Raw genomic sequence first — 15,406 nt, forward strand, 5'->3', positions numbered from 1 at the left:
GGAGATGGCCCTGGATGTGAAGCAATCAGGGTCAAGTAACTTATCCAAAGTCACACCACTAGTAAGTGGCAAGTGTCTGAGGCCGAATTCAAACTTCCATCCTCCTCCAAGACCTATGCTCTATCCACTATGCCACCTGGCAGTGTGTATATATGTATGGGTATATATTTTATATAAGTTTATGTGTTTGAGTTCCATGTCATGTCTTCACTGATAGAATATAAGCTCCATCAGGACAGCTGAAAGTACTTTTGTCCTTGTATGCCCCGTCTCTGGCACATAAAAGGTAGACAGTTCATTTATTAAGCACCTATGTTCTACACACTATGAGATACAAAGAAAGGCAAAAAACAGACCCCACTCTCAAGCAGCTCACACTGTAATGGGGGAGCACCATGCAAACAACTGTACACACAAACCATGTGCGCAATAAATTGGAGATACCGGAAAGTCTTCTTACCCAAAGACTTGAGGGAAGCCAGGAAATAGAAATGAGTTGGGAGAGAATTCCCCAGGCATGGGGGTGAGAGAATGAAAGTGCCTTGAGCTGGGAGATGAGTGTATTATGTGAGCAGCATCACAGCAGGCAGCATCACCAGACTGCAGAGCATGTGCAGAAGAGTAAGGTCTAAGACACCGGGAAAGGGAGGAAGGGACTGGGACCTGTGCTTTAACGGCCAAAAGGAGGTCTTTATGAATAGGATAGGAGCCTGGTCAAACCTGCACTTTAGAAAGCTCAATGTGGTAGCTGTTGGAGGATGCCCTGGCATGGAGAGAGATTGTGGCAGGAAGACAAACTGCAGCTCTCCTGGTAGTCTGGGTGAGGTGCTGGGAGAATCAGTAGTGGCAGGATCTGAGGAGAGAAGGGGACATATACAAGAAATGGGAGTCACCAAGCTTTAGCAACAGATTAGATATGGGGGCAAGAGACTCGAGGAATCAAGGATGGCACCCATGTGCTTCCTTGGTATGTCTGGGTGACTTCCTATAGTAATAGGAAGTAATAGGACGGGGGAAAGATTTTAGGGAAAAGATAATGAGTTCAATTTTGAGCCTGTTGAGTTTGAAATATCTATGAAACATCCAGTATGAGATGTCTGATAGGCTGTTGGAGATGCAAGTTGAGATGAGGACTGAATAAATAAATCTGAGAATCAACTTTCTAGAATTGATAATTATATCCAGGGGAGTAGATAAAATCACTTAATGTAATAGATTAGAGGAAGAAGAGAATGTCTATGACACAAGAGAAAAGGGGTATCACAGCTCACTCATGACCTTTCTGGGCAGAAAGAACCCCAGGATTTTTTCTCTTTTTTAGAATTGGGGAATTGCAAGAGACCCTGTTGGATATGTCTCTAAATCCTCAGGATTATGATGCAGAAGACCTGGATGAATGGGATTTTGATGAGTGAGTAATGGCCATGAGCTCTTGTCTTATATTCATGGGGATTACCCACAAACCTTTACAAATGGTGTATATCACACTTTAGATTTGATTGACATCTAGCTTGCAGATTCAACTGCATCTCAGATATGCACTTGCAGAAGTTCTAGTCCTCAGGAAGGATTGACTTCTCACCTCAAAGATTCACTTTTTCCAGCCAAGGTTCCTCTACTACTCCCCAGAGAACTCTTGAGGTATTCCACATTGGTTTCTGATAGAGCTTAACAATACTCTGCCAGTCTTGAGGTTTGAAAGGCCCGAAAAGAATGACTATCTTCAAAACAAACGTCAGTTAAACAAGGGCCAGTGCTCACAAACCTGCAGTTGCCTCATCACAGGGTTTCTCCCTTCTACCTATATTTGACTCTAGGACCTCCGGATCAAAGGGAACAGACACAGCCTTTCTCCTGGACCGGGTCTCCATTTCAGTCCCCTTCTCTGACAAGCCTTTGATCAAGGATCTGAGCCTGAAAGTTTCTGAGGGGCAGAGCCTGCTGATCAAAGGGAACACAGGCACTGGCAAGACCTCCCTGCTCAGGGTCCTGGCTGGCTTGTGGGAGAACATGCGTGGTGAGGATTGGGTCTTTTTTGTAATTCAAAATCTCTTGAGTTGAAGGTGGGAAGGCCCTAGGTAATCCATCAAGTAGTTCTGAAACCAGGATCCCCAGACCTTTCAAATTAAGGAGACTAGAAGGAAGAGATGGGGCAAGGCAGAATAGCAGGTGATTTTTGTCTCACTTAGAGCAAGGACTTCAGATACTCTTATTATTCCTCCTTCTGCTAAATCAATGCACAAATTAAGGCAGATGCCCAGTCTTTCCTTTGGGTCTGAAAGGGGTGTCTCTTTTGGGCCCTTGCAGGTACTGTGCAGATGCTGACATATTTTGGTCCTCATGGAGTGCTCTTTCTACCTCAGAGACCTTTCTTCACAGATGGAACCTTGCGTGAGCAGGTCAGTCCTGCTGTCACTCTTCTACTCCCTAACCCTTCTCATACCTCCTTTGGGGAAGTTCGTGACCATGTCAGAGGTGAGATTGAGGCATCAGCAAATTGGGGAATATTCCCTGGGCTTTATCTTTCAGGTCCCCTGAGCTTAAGGAGTCCTTGCTTCTTGGGAAATTTCATTCAATTTTCATTTATTAGATCTACTAAATGAATATCACTATGTTGGATGCTGAACGGAATATAAAATATCATGCATAGTACTTGCCCTTCAGTTTGTCCCTTCTGTACTGGAGCTAAGGAAAAATATTAATAATGATGATGTTGATAATAATGATGATGATAACAATAATGATTATGACGATGATAATAAAACTGATGAAGATAAATAGTTGACACATATATAATGTTTCAAAGATTGAAAAGTGCATAATCTACATTATCTCATTTATAGATAATCTACATTATCTCATTTATGCCTCATAATTGCACTGTGTGGCATGTGCTTCAGATATTATTTACCTTTTTTACAAATGAGAATACAGATTAAGAGAAATTAAGAAGTTACAGGTAGCCAGGTACTGTCTCTTTCTACCTTCAAGACCACGAACTACCCATAAGACATACACTGTTCTTCTGTGACCTTGCCCTTGTGTTGATTTGCTCCTGCCCTAGCATATCTGACCCATCCCACTTTTTAAACTGTTCATATGATGAACTGGTAAGGCTTGCTGTAAGAAAACATTTGCAAACTGCTTTTTAAGAGTAGAATGGGGGCCGCTAGGTGGCGCAGTGGATAAAGCACCGGCCCTGGAGCCAGGAGTACCTGGGTTCAAATCCAGTTTCAGACACTTAATATACCTAGCTGTGTGGCCTTGGGCAAGCCACTTAACCCCATTTGCCTTGAAAAAACCTAAAATAAAAAGAGTAGAATGACCTGCCTTGGAAATAGTGGGTCCCCTTCAGCCTCTAAGTCTTTAAATCAAAAACTGATTGTGATCTTGTCATCAGTTTAGAGGTTGTCTGATCCAATTGACTCATTTTACAGATGAAGAAACTGTGGCCTAGAATGATTAAATTACTTGCCTAATGTCACAGAAGTATTCTGACTTCAAATTCAGTGGGTTTTCCCCCACCACCACCAATTCACATTATTGTGATAGAAATTCCTATACATGGGCAACTAGGTGGTGCAGTAGATAGAATGCAAGGTCTGAAGGTCTTAACTATTTGAGTTCAAACCAAGCCTCAGACACTAACACTGTGATCCTGGGCAAGTCCTTTAATCCTGTTTGCCTCAGTTTCCTCATCTGTAAAATGAGCTGATAAAGGAAATTGCAAACTACTCATGCCTTTGCCAAGTAAACCTCAAATGGGGTCAGGGAGATTTGGACACATGAAAAATGACCCAGGTTAGATTGGACTAGATGAGATGATTTCCAACTCTGAGATTCGGGCCACCTCTCCTGGGAACCAAGACTCTCCTCTTATGTATGTATAAAAACATGATTTTGCTTTTTTCAGGTAATTTATCCTTTGAAGGAGGTCTACCCAGAGTCAGGTAAGCTGAAAGTGAAACATCCCATCTAATCTCTTCTCTCTCTCTTCCTATCTTCTCTTCTTCTCCATCCCATCTCCTCATGGCATCCCATGTTTGACTTTTGCAATGGAGTCACCAGTCAGGATTTCCAGTTAAAGTGGGATTCCTTCCTGCTTTTCCCTGTGTGGTGTTATAAAGTTCTTGGCCTCCCCTGCTTCTGACCTTCCCTTCCAGGACAGAGGTTCCTGTTCAATGGGCATGGAACAGTTATCCTTCTCCTGACTCTCTTACCACCTGATGATAATGATGATAATTAATAATAGCTTGCATTTATTTACATCCTGCTTTAAGGTTTGCAAAGTGCTTACATAGTATACACATTAAGTTCAGTGCAGGATTTCAACCTTATTGAGAATCTTCAGTCTTGAGTCCCAAGTAGATCTTTCCTTCTTCAAGTCCTGCTTACTGGATCTGCCTAGCACCCTCCCCACTGTGCCACCTAGCATTCTACCCACTGTGCCACCTAGCTGCACTACTCTGTCTCCTGGTTGCCAATAATTTTGGGGGAAATCTCTTTTCTAGGTTCTGCGGATGATGAGAGGATCATGAGATTCTTGGAACTAGCTGGCCTGGTGAGTCCTTCTAAGAATTCCTATAAAAATCAGTTCCAGGTCATTTTGTTTTCCCTGAGAAGGCTCAAAGCAATAATAGTGGTGATAATAGCTAGCATTTATATAGGTTTTTAAAGTTTGCAAGGTGCTTTATGTATATTATCTCATTTGATCCTTACAACTCTGTTAAAGTAGGAGTTATTATTATCTTCATTTTGTAGATGAGGAAACGTGGAGGGAAAGTTAAGTGACTTACCTAGGGGTCACACAGCTAGCAGATGTCTGAGACCAGACTTAAACTCAGGTTTTCCTGAAGTCTAGCAGTGTGACCCTGGGCAAGTCACTGAACCCTGTTTATCTCGGTTTCCAGATCTGTCCACTACCACCTAAATACCTCCCATTGAATAGTGTCTGTTTTGCAGATTATTGCTTTTGGGTTCTAGTGCTCTACGGTCTGACCCTTCTGCCTTGAAACGTAACTGATAGTGTTCTGTGTGTCTGCTGTGAAAGGCAAGGATCCAGGGAACTGAGATTCTAGTTCTGAAGGGGAAATTAGAGTCAAGATTGCCAATAGGATAGATTAATGACAGACTCATTTAGTTAGTCATCAGGAATTTATTAAGCATTCATTGTGTTGCCAGTGCTAAGCACTGTTTATTGATGTTTTCTCAATTGTGGGTGTTTCAGTTGAGTCTGGTGGCAAGGACAGGAGGACTGGATCAAAAAGTAGATTGGAACTGGTAAGGATTGACTGAAAAAAAAATCTACTTCCTTTACAAACATGATGCCAGCTCTGAGGAGTTTCCTAATCACAGAACATTTAGAGCCCAGGATCTTTAAGCTGGTAAAATGTTCCTGGAGTCTGCCAAATTAAAATGGGCAATTACCTTCAGGCTATTAAGTCCTATGTTGGCTTCCACAGCATGATATTCCCCAAGCAAAGTAATTTTGCAATAAAATTGTAAATATATTATAGTCACACATCACCTTAATATCATGAGATCCTTCTCTTTCATTATCTGGCTGATTGATCGTTTACAACATCCTTCTCATGAAAGTAAATACCCAGGTATGTCCCCATCTCATCTCATTTAAGGCTTTTGTGGAATTAGTTTTTACATTAGGACAGATGTGCCCAGAATTGCTAGGTCTACTTAGCCCCCAGGTTTCATTCAAGGTGGTGAAATAGCCCCTTTTCCAAAAGTGCAACCACTGGGGCAGTCTCTGACTTGGATGCCTATAATGAAGAGAAGAAAGTGTTTGGTTTTTCCCCTTTGGCCCCATCTGCCATCTTTTTGCTCCCTAGGTATGATGTTTTGTCTCCAGGGGAGATGCAGAGGCTCTCTTTTGCCCGGCTCTTCTATTTGCAGCCTAAATATGCAGGTAAGAAATAACCCAGAGTAGGTGTGGTCAGATTGCCTCTGTGTGTGTGTGTGTGTGTGTGTGTGTGTGTGTGTGTGTGTGTGTGTGATACGTTTCCTGTGGTAGGAAGTAGCATTTCTCTTCATTTCTCTCACCTGCAGAGGATGAGAAGTAACATCCAAAGTCCTTTGTTGTAGATTTTGACCCACATGATTCTATTTAGTTTTCTTAAAGGAGCTCAGAACATTTTTTAAATTCAATCTTGTCATCTTTGTACTGTTTGTGATAACTGGAACCGGGGGGGGGGGGGATTTCCAACCTTTAAAAGTAGGCAAAAGTTTTCATTCCAGGCTGCTATATTCAAGGATGGCATCTGAGCAGTCCTAGCAGGACAATACAAAGGATATGACAAATGGGGAATTTTGGCATTATAGAATTTTAAAACTGGAAGAGCAACCTTGGAAAAATCTCGTGGTCAAATCCTCACATTTTATGGATGAGGAGGCTGTGAAAAGAGAGATAAAAGGGTTCATCCAAGGTCCAAGTGCCAGGCACTGGCATAATCAGAATCCTTTTGCAAGCATAACTTCTATGGGATAGTACCTATTATTGAATTGTGGTGTTCCAGTGCTTAGACCTTGAGGACTCTTATGAGTCCTTCAGAGTATAAATAGTCTTGTAACTGGATAAAGGAGATCTAGAAACAGCCATGACTCCCAGTCTTTTGTCACTGGCCTCAGCCTCTCTAAACATTTCTGCGTCTTTCTGTCATCAAATACAAATATCCAACATATTTTTTTGTTTGCAGGTTTTTTTATTTTAAAGTTATTTATTATTGTATTTGTAATTTTATTTCATTTATTTAATGTTTATATTGTAGAACATAATATATAACCATATATTTATATTATTTAATTCCTTACTGTAATATATTATTCATTAACTATTGTTTATTTATCAATTCTAAAGCTGCATATTCATCTTTACTCTTTAGCAAGGCCCTCCATCCTGGGATAGGTGATACTATGAGTGGGTAGGTCTTGTAGTTGAGAGAGACTGAACCACTGTCACTCTAGTGTAGCTGGCCTGTCAACCTTCCTTATTCTATTTTATAATTATTTATTTATTTATTTGTTTGTTTGTTTATTTATTTATTTTTAGGTTTTTGCAAGGCTATAGGGTTAAGTGGCTTGTCCAAAGCCACATAGCTAGGTAATTATTAAGTGTCTGAGGCCAGATTTGAACTCAGGTACTCCTGACTCCAGGGCCAGTGCTCTATCCACTGTGCCACCTAGCTGCCCCTCCACTGTACTACCTAGCTGCCCCAAACCTTCCTTATTCTAAATCTTTTTAGTCCCGTAATTATTATCCTCCATTCTCCCAGAAACAAGACTTGACTCTAGGTACTTAAAGTCAGATGGCATCAAGAAATGATAAGGAAACTGAGAAATCCTGGAGAAATCCAGAGAGGAGCCATGTTCTTCATTATAACATGGTACAGATAATTCTGCCATCTCTTCCTATAAGGGTCATTCTTGTATTATTTATCACATAGGGTTGGGGTAAATAAGGTTTTAAGGAAAATAACATTTGTTTATTTTTTTTAACATACTGCTATCTTGCTTTCTTAAATTATATTAAATATATGAAATATATCTGTATATTCTTTGTGAGTATTTTATATATATTAATGCATATACATTATGTGTATTAATACTATATTGCTAATAATATATGTTATAAAGAAATGTTTATTATATAGATATTTATAGATTTTGATTCTATATAGATATTTAGATAAATATATAGATATTTTATAACATTAAATATGCTTATATATTACATGTAAATATAAACTTATCTAGCCACATAAATATATATTCTACATTATATATTAGATATTTATTTTTAGTTTATTATATTTAATTGTAAACATATTAATATATAATTTAATGTTATTTATAAAGTATATAAGATATTAAAAATGTGTGAACATATCACTCTTCTCCTTTCCTACCCAGCAAGCTATCTCTTGAATTTTTTGGGGGGGTGGTTTTTTTTTAAAGGTTTATGCAAGGCAGTGGGGTTAAGTGACTTGCCCAAGGTCATGTAGCTAGGTGATTGTATTTATTTTTTTTTAATTAGTAAGTGTCTGAGGTTGAATTTGAACTCAGGTACTCCTGACTCCAGGGCCAGTGCTCTGCCTACTGTGCCACCTAGCCGCTCTATAGCTAGGCAATTATTAAGATCTGAGTCTGGATTTGAACTCAGGACTTCCTGACTCCAGGGCCAGTACTCTATTCACTGTACCACCTAGCTGTTCTGCGAGCTATCTCTTGTACTGTTAATAATAAGAAAGAGAAGAAAAAGACCAGTTCAAAAAATCTTACCCTTCAGTTGATCTCATATTCTATAAGGTGTTTGCACACTCATAATCCCCTACCTTGGCAAAGAAGGGAGTGAAGGGCATTTATCTTTTTTTTTTTACAGAGTTAAGCTTGTAAAGAGCTGCATTTTTTTTTATTCTTTCCATTGATGTTTTGTCACCATTTTTTATTTTTTTTTGTCCAGGTTCAAATTCTGTCTCAGACACTAACTAGCTTTGTGTACCCTGGGCAAGTTTCAGCCTCAGTTTCCCAATAAATAAAATGAGAATAGCAATAGGATCTACCTCAAAGAGGACCAGATGAGAGAGCATATATAAAGACAGCATTTTGAAAACCTCATAGCAGTATATAAATGCTACTGTTACTACTATTATTTCAGGCTTCATAAAAGCCTTTCTTTTCTGAATTCTTGAGGAGGGTGTTTTATAAACTTCTAAGTATTATATATATTTATTTTTTTTACAAGGCAATGGGGTTAAGTGGCTTGCCCAAGGCCGCACAGCTAGGTAATTATTAAGTGACTGAGGCTGGATTTGAACTCAGGTACTCTGGACTCCAGGGCCAGTGCTCTATCCACTGCACCATCTAGCTGCCCCATATATATCTTTAAAAATACATTTATTGCTAACTTTTGTTTTTATATCATCTAGATTTCCCCTTGTATTCCTCTTCTCCCTTCTCCTGGAAAGTAATCCATTAAAACCAAAAAAAATGAAGGAAAAAAAGTTTGACAAAAATAATCCAAAAATAAATCTAGTATTATGATGCAATGTGGAACCTCCTCAATCTTCCATTTCTACAGAAGAACCACGGGAGGAATCTTAATCTTTTTCCTTTGAGACTGAGCTTATGCTTTTTATATTTATTTTATTTTTGTGCAAATGATGGAGTTTTGTTATATATTACTAAACTATTCTTGTTTAAGAGTAAACATAATACCCTCTCCCCCCAAAAATATAGATCCTCATGAGCAATAAAGTAAAGAGGAAAAAATTAAAATTAAAATAAAAAAACCAATAGTAATAGGGGTAGCTAGGTGGCACAGTGGACAGAGCACTAGCCCCAGAGTCAGGAGCACCTGAACTCAAATCCAGCCCCAGACACCCAACAATCACCCAGCTGTGCGACCCTGGGCAAGCCACCCCAACCCCATTACCCTGCAAAAACAACAACAAAATAATTATAATAATAATGGGAGCCAGGTAGCACAGTGGATAGACCACTGGCCCTGGAGTCAGGAGCACCTGGGTCCAAATCCGGTCTCAGACACTCAACAATAACCCAGCTGTATGGCCTGGGCAAGCCACTCAACCCCATCCACCCCGCACCCCCCAAATAATAATAATAATAATAATAATAATAATAATAATAATAATAATAATAATGTGTTTTAGTCTGTGTTCTAACACCACTAGCTTTCTCACAGGTGGATCACATTCTTTAAGAAAAGTCCATCACAAAAGCTACTTCCATATTTTTCCACTGTTGCCATTGCTGATCGGAACTCCCTCCATTCGTACTTCAGCACTAACATACACTATTTTCTCTTTCCTTTCACTCTGTTCCTCTTCTTAAATGTGCTGTAGGGTAGCTGAGTGGTGCAGCAGACTGATCACCGACCCTGGGGCCAAGAGGCCCTGAACCCATATACCACCCCTAAGGCCCAGTAACCACCCAGCCCTGTGATCCAGACAGGCCATCCAATTCCAGCCCTTGCAAAAAGTAAAAAAGAAAATGTGTTATATCTGACCATTCTCCTCCATGGTCCATCCTCTCCTCTATCACTCACATCACCCCTTCCTCCTGTCGCCCTTCTCTCCTTCTTACTCTAGACGTCTATACCCCATTGAGTATATATATATATATATATATGCTGTTTCCTCTCCTAGCCACCTCTGATGAGAGTGAAGGTTCCCTCATTCCCCCTCGCTTTCTCCCTTCCATATCATTGCAATAGCTCATTGTAATAAAAAAAATATTATTATATGAAATATCTTAGCCTATTCCACCTCTCCTTTTTCTTACTCCCCATTACATTTCCCTTTTAGCCATTGACTCCATTTTTACAATATATTATATCTTCAAATTCAGCTTTCTCTTGTGCTTCATCTATAAAAGCTCCTTCTATCTGCTCTATTAAATGAGAAGTTTCTTATGAGTATTATCAGTGTCATTTTTCTGTGCAGGAATACATGCAGTTCATTATCATTAAGTCCTTCATATTTTACCCTTCTTCTCTTACTCTCAATGCTTCACCTGAGTCCTGTATTTGAAGATCAAGCTTTCTGTTCAGTTCTGGCCATTTTAACAGGAACATTTGAAATTCCCCTGAAAATCCATCATTTTCCCTGGAAGAGGACGTTCAGTTTTACTAGGTAGTTGATTCTCGGTTGCATTCCGAGCTCTTTTGTCTTCCAGAATATTATATTCCAAGCCCTACAAGCCTTTAATGTAGTTGCTGCTAAGTCCTGTGTGATCCTGACTGCAGCTCCATGATATTTGAATTGTGTCCTTCTGGCTGCTTGTAATATTTTCTCTTTGACTTGCAAGTTCTGGAACTTGGCTATAATATTCCTGGGGGTTGTTTTTTTGAGATCTCTTTCAGGGGGGAGATCAGTGGATTCTCTCAATTTCTATTTTGCCCTCTGCTTCTAGGATATCTGGGCAATTTTCCTGTAGGAATTCTTTAAAAATGATGTCAAGGCTCTTTTCCTGATCATGACTTTCAAGTATCCCAATAATTTTTAAATTATCTTTCCTGAATCTGTTTTCCACATCAGTTGTTTTTTTCAATGAGATATTTCACATTTTCTTCTAATTTTTCATTCTTTTGGTTTTGAAGTATTGCATCCTGACTTCACATAGTCAGCAGCTTCCTTTAGTTCCATTCTACATCTGAAGGATTTGTTTTCCTCAGAGAGCTTTCTTATCTCCTTTGACATCTAACCAATTCTGCTTTTTAAAGCATCATTGTCCTCAATAACTTTTTGAACTGTTTTATCCATTTGGCCTAAGCTGGTTTTTAACATGTTATTTTCTTCAGCATTCTTTTGGATCTCCTTGACTAAGCTGCTGACTTCTTTTTCATGTTTTTCCTGCATCTATCTCATTTCTTTTCCTAATTTTTCTTCTATCTACCTCACTTGATTTTCAAAATCTTTTTTGAGCTCTGTTATAGCCTGAGCCCAGTTTCTGTTTTGCAGTCTTTAGATGCAGGAGCTTGGACTTCCTCATCTTCAGACTGAGTATTTTGATCCTTCTTGGGATCATAGACAACGTATTTCTTAGTGGTGTTCCTCTTTTTTTTTTCTGTTTACACATTTCCCCAGCCTGTGCCTGGTCTTGAGGTGCTTCTTGAGCTTTTGAGTATTATTGGGGGGACCCCCCCCCCGCAGTGATCTCCATGTGTGAGGCTCTGTCTTCCCTCCTGGTCTGTGAATGACCACAAGCATACCCCTCTGCCACAGTGCTGAGGTTGGGGCCCCCCCTGCTGTTCTATGGGGGGCCTAGACTGTAATCAGGATCTGAATGTGGTCAGAGCCCCAGAGTCCTGTTCTAGGTACAGAGGATGGACCTCAGAAGGGAAGTCTCTCTCTACTCCCCTACCTAGGCTGAGTACTGAAGCCTGGGGGCTCCTGCTCACCAGCTCAGCCTGCTTCCCTTTCCTGGATTTGAGTTGCGGTGGCCAAGCTGTTCGCTGAGTGCCCTGAGGGCTGGCTTCATGCCCTTGTTCCAGAATTGCCTCACTGGGTCCCTCTCTGGGTTCTGTCTCTCAAAAATTTAGTTAGAGTCCTTATTTTATAAGTTTTGAGAGAGCGCCTAAGAGAGACTCTTCTCCTGTGGCCATCTTGGCTCCCCCCACCCCCAAGCTTATACTTCAGAACATTTAATCTCTTGTGGTGGTTGGTTCTTTCCATTTTTATTGTAGTTATTTCATATTTTTTTTTACTGGCTCTGTTCATTCTTCCTCAGTTCATGTATTATCTCTACAAAAAATTTTAAATTTGATTTAATATTTCCCAATTCCATTTAACAAAATTTGACATTCATTTTTAAAAACTTTCTTTCTCCTTCCCCTTTCTTGAGAAGGCAAACAGTATGATATTGAGTATACGTATAAAGTCCTGTAAAACATTTACATAATAGCATGTTGCTAAAGAAAACACCACCCTAAAGTCCTATAGGGATGAATTATTGAATGTACTGTTAGAAAACTGAGCTACTACCAGTTAAGGAAAGAAGTTTCCCTGTTATATAAAGCAGCTTATGGCCTCTTGCAGGGTTGTCTGAGAAGCAGCTAGGTGATAAGGTAGGATAAGGCACTGGCCATGGAGTCAGGAAGACCTGAGTTCAAATCTGGCCTCACATATTTACTAGCAGTGTGACCCAGGGGAAGTCACTTACCCCTGTTTGCCTTAGTTTCTTCATCTGTAAAATGGGGGTAGTAATAACAACCCCCACCTCCTAAGGGTATTGTGAGGATAAAATGGGATAGTATTTGTAGATCATTTTGTAAATTTTTAAGCAATATAGAAATGATAGCTATTAGTATTGATGGATTGATCATTGGACCTCAAGTTAAAATTCTACCTCAGACACTTAGTAGCTGTGTCATCCTGGAGCAGTTACTAAGCTTCTACCTGCTTCAGTTTTATCATCTGCAAAATGGGAATCGTTAGGAGGATTAAATGAGAATGTTAGTAAAGCTATGTTGCAAAAGAAAACACCCTGTGTAATGTCCTATAGGGATGAGTTATTATTACTGTTAGAAAAGTGAATCACTACCAAATAAGAGGGAATTACCCTGCAACTTGTGGCTTCTACAAAGCATTACTAATTGTATTATTGTTGTTAAAGATAATATTGCCTGCCTTTGGCATGGATAGTTTTAGAAGGAAAAATCCATTTGTTAAGAGCTTTCTATGGACTGAACACTTTACAAGTGTTGTTTTATTTGATCTTTACAACAACCCTCTGGGGTCATTGCTTGTTATCCCCATTTTGCAGTGGAGGAAGCTAAGGCAAACAGAGGCTATGTGACTTATCCAGGGTCATGCAACCTGTAAGTGAATGAGATCAGATTTGAACTCAGGTCTTCCTGACACCAGGACCAGGCCTCTATCTACTGCACCACTAGCCTTTGCTAGAAGAGGGGGATTGTAGTGTTGAAGTCTTGATTTTTTTTCCCATTTCCCTCAGTGTTGGATGAAGCCACAAGCGCTCTGACCGAAGAGGTGGAGAGTGAGTTGTACCGAATCTGCCAGCAACTGGGCATGACACTCATCAGCGTGGGCCATCGACAGAGTCTAGAGAAGGTGAGGGGCTTGTTCTGATCAGGCTTCTGTGTCCAAGGCTTGAATGTGGGGAGGGAAACGTAAAGAGCAAGGACTCTGAAAGCCATGGAGTGGGAATAATGGTGCTACCAGTCATCAGGGCAGAAGCCCAATGTCATACCACAGATGCCCCCAGATCTGGTCTCTCTACCATGCTGGGGGTCTTTCTGCTATGCTGGGGATCTTTCTTTTCTTGTAGTTCCATTCTTCAGTTTTGAAACTTTGTGGAGGAGGAAATTGGGAGCTGACCTTCACTAAAGAAGAATGAAGCAGCCAAGAAGTTGGGCAACTTCAGGAGGAAGCCAAGCCCCTATCCAGAAGTGACCTAGAGAACTGATTGAGAAAGATAGGACTAAATCCTGGAGTAGACTTCCTGTGGATTGAATGTGTCTACTGCCCATCACCTTAACTTTGGCACAGTCCCCTACCTCCAGTGCCTTTTGGGGGAGTCCCCCAACCTTAGCCTGTACACTTGAAATACTTAACTATACAGGTTCCTAAGATCATGTTTCTAAAGAAACCCCTTTTAAACTCTCATCACAGGAGTTCTCAAGAAAATGGACCTTTTCTTCTAGTCCTGGCTCTGTCACCAACCAGGCCTCCATCCGACTTTGTACATGGGCCTCAGATTTCTCAACTCTAAAATGAAAGGGCTGAAAAAAAAAATGAAAGGGCTGGATTAGATTGGGGGGGAGGGGGGTAAAGAGAGAAGGGAATAAGCAGTGATATAGGACCTAGGCATACTATACATAATGTTTTACAAATATTATCTTATTTGATTCAGCAATCCTGTGGGATAGGTGCTATTATTATCCTCATTTTACAGTTGAAGAAACTGGAAATTGAGCTTTAAGGGACTTGCCCAGAGTCCCATAGCTAGTAAAACTGAGACTGAATCTGAACTCAGGTCTTCTTGTTTCCAGGCCTGAATTCTAAGCACTGAAACACTTATCTAAACTTCCAAGATCACTATGGCTCAGAAATGGGAACTAACTACATGGTGACTTAATTAAAGGTTTAAATATTAAATCTTTAAACTCTTTACTTTAATCTTATAACCACTTAAAATTTCACCTGTTTGGGTTTTTTTAAGTTACTCATATAATTGTTTTAGTCTCATATTCCAAGCCTAAGAATTTTCTTAGCTGGTTTCCTTCAGATTTTTAATAGACAGCCTTTAATGAATAGGACTTTGTGTAGGACAGAATACTGGCCCTTTTGTGTTCTTTTATCTCTTGGGAACTGCAGTCCTAAAGTCCCTTAGGTACTGGGTTAGGAATCACTCTCATTTTTATGTGGTCTAAGGAAGACTCCTGTCTTCTAAGCATCCATTTTCTCTGGTATCAATTGAGACCAAAAGAAAGAGAGTACTAATGCAGTATTTGGTCACAAGACAGGTAATTTAGACAATAAGATTTTAATCTTTTGCTTAGTATGATTTATTTTATTATGGACCTGACAAATGTCAACAGGTTGAATGTTTGGAACTGTGAATTGCCATTACATACATATATTTCTTTTTTAAATATATATTAAATTTTACATGAGTGTACCTTGTCTGTGTCCTTCCTCTGGACTTCCTTCTGATCTTTTCTGTATATTTTAAAATATTTTATTAACAATCTTTTCTTCCCTTACTTGCTCCCTCATCAAAATAAAAGCCTTCTGTTATAACAAAAAAGTATAATCAAGAAAATTATATCCATTATTGTGATACCAGTCCTTTGCATTGATCAAATTCCTTTGCTTCCATTACATGGCCTGAATTATTTCAATAACCTCTT

At 39.7% G+C, this 15,406-nt stretch overlaps 1 protein-coding gene across 8 annotated transcripts in view; it reads left to right on the forward strand.

The window, feature by feature from the left end:
- ABCD4 (ATP binding cassette subfamily D member 4) overlaps nt 1-15,179 on the forward strand; it is a 36,727-nt gene extending 21,548 nt beyond the window's left edge. For 7 of the 8 annotated variants that reach the window (XM_074235729.1, XM_074235732.1, XM_074235730.1 and 4 more), the window contains 9 exons: nt 1,322-1,411; nt 1,818-2,017; nt 2,308-2,399; nt 3,914-3,950; nt 4,512-4,561; nt 5,228-5,280; nt 5,847-5,923; nt 13,489-13,604; nt 13,822-15,179. In XM_074235729.1, coding sequence (XP_074091830.1) covers nt 1,322-1,411; nt 1,818-2,017; nt 2,308-2,399; nt 3,914-3,950; nt 4,512-4,561; nt 5,228-5,280; nt 5,847-5,923; nt 13,489-13,604; nt 13,822-13,890 — 784 coding nt within the window. In that variant the 3' untranslated portion in view covers nt 13,891-15,179. Of the gene's footprint in view, nt 1-1,321; nt 1,412-1,817; nt 2,018-2,307; nt 2,400-3,913; nt 3,951-4,511; nt 4,562-5,227; nt 5,281-5,846; nt 5,924-13,488; nt 13,605-13,821 lie in introns of those variants that run through there. The other variant, XM_074235736.1, reaches the window with a different exon arrangement.
- Nucleotides 15,180-15,406: the final 227 nt, after the last annotated feature.

The sequence above is a fragment of the Macrotis lagotis genome, chromosome 4, assembly GCF_037893015.1.
Source record: "Macrotis lagotis isolate mMagLag1 chromosome 4, bilby.v1.9.chrom.fasta, whole genome shotgun sequence".
NCBI classification, from domain to species: Eukaryota; Metazoa; Chordata; class Mammalia; order Peramelemorphia; family Peramelidae; genus Macrotis; species Macrotis lagotis.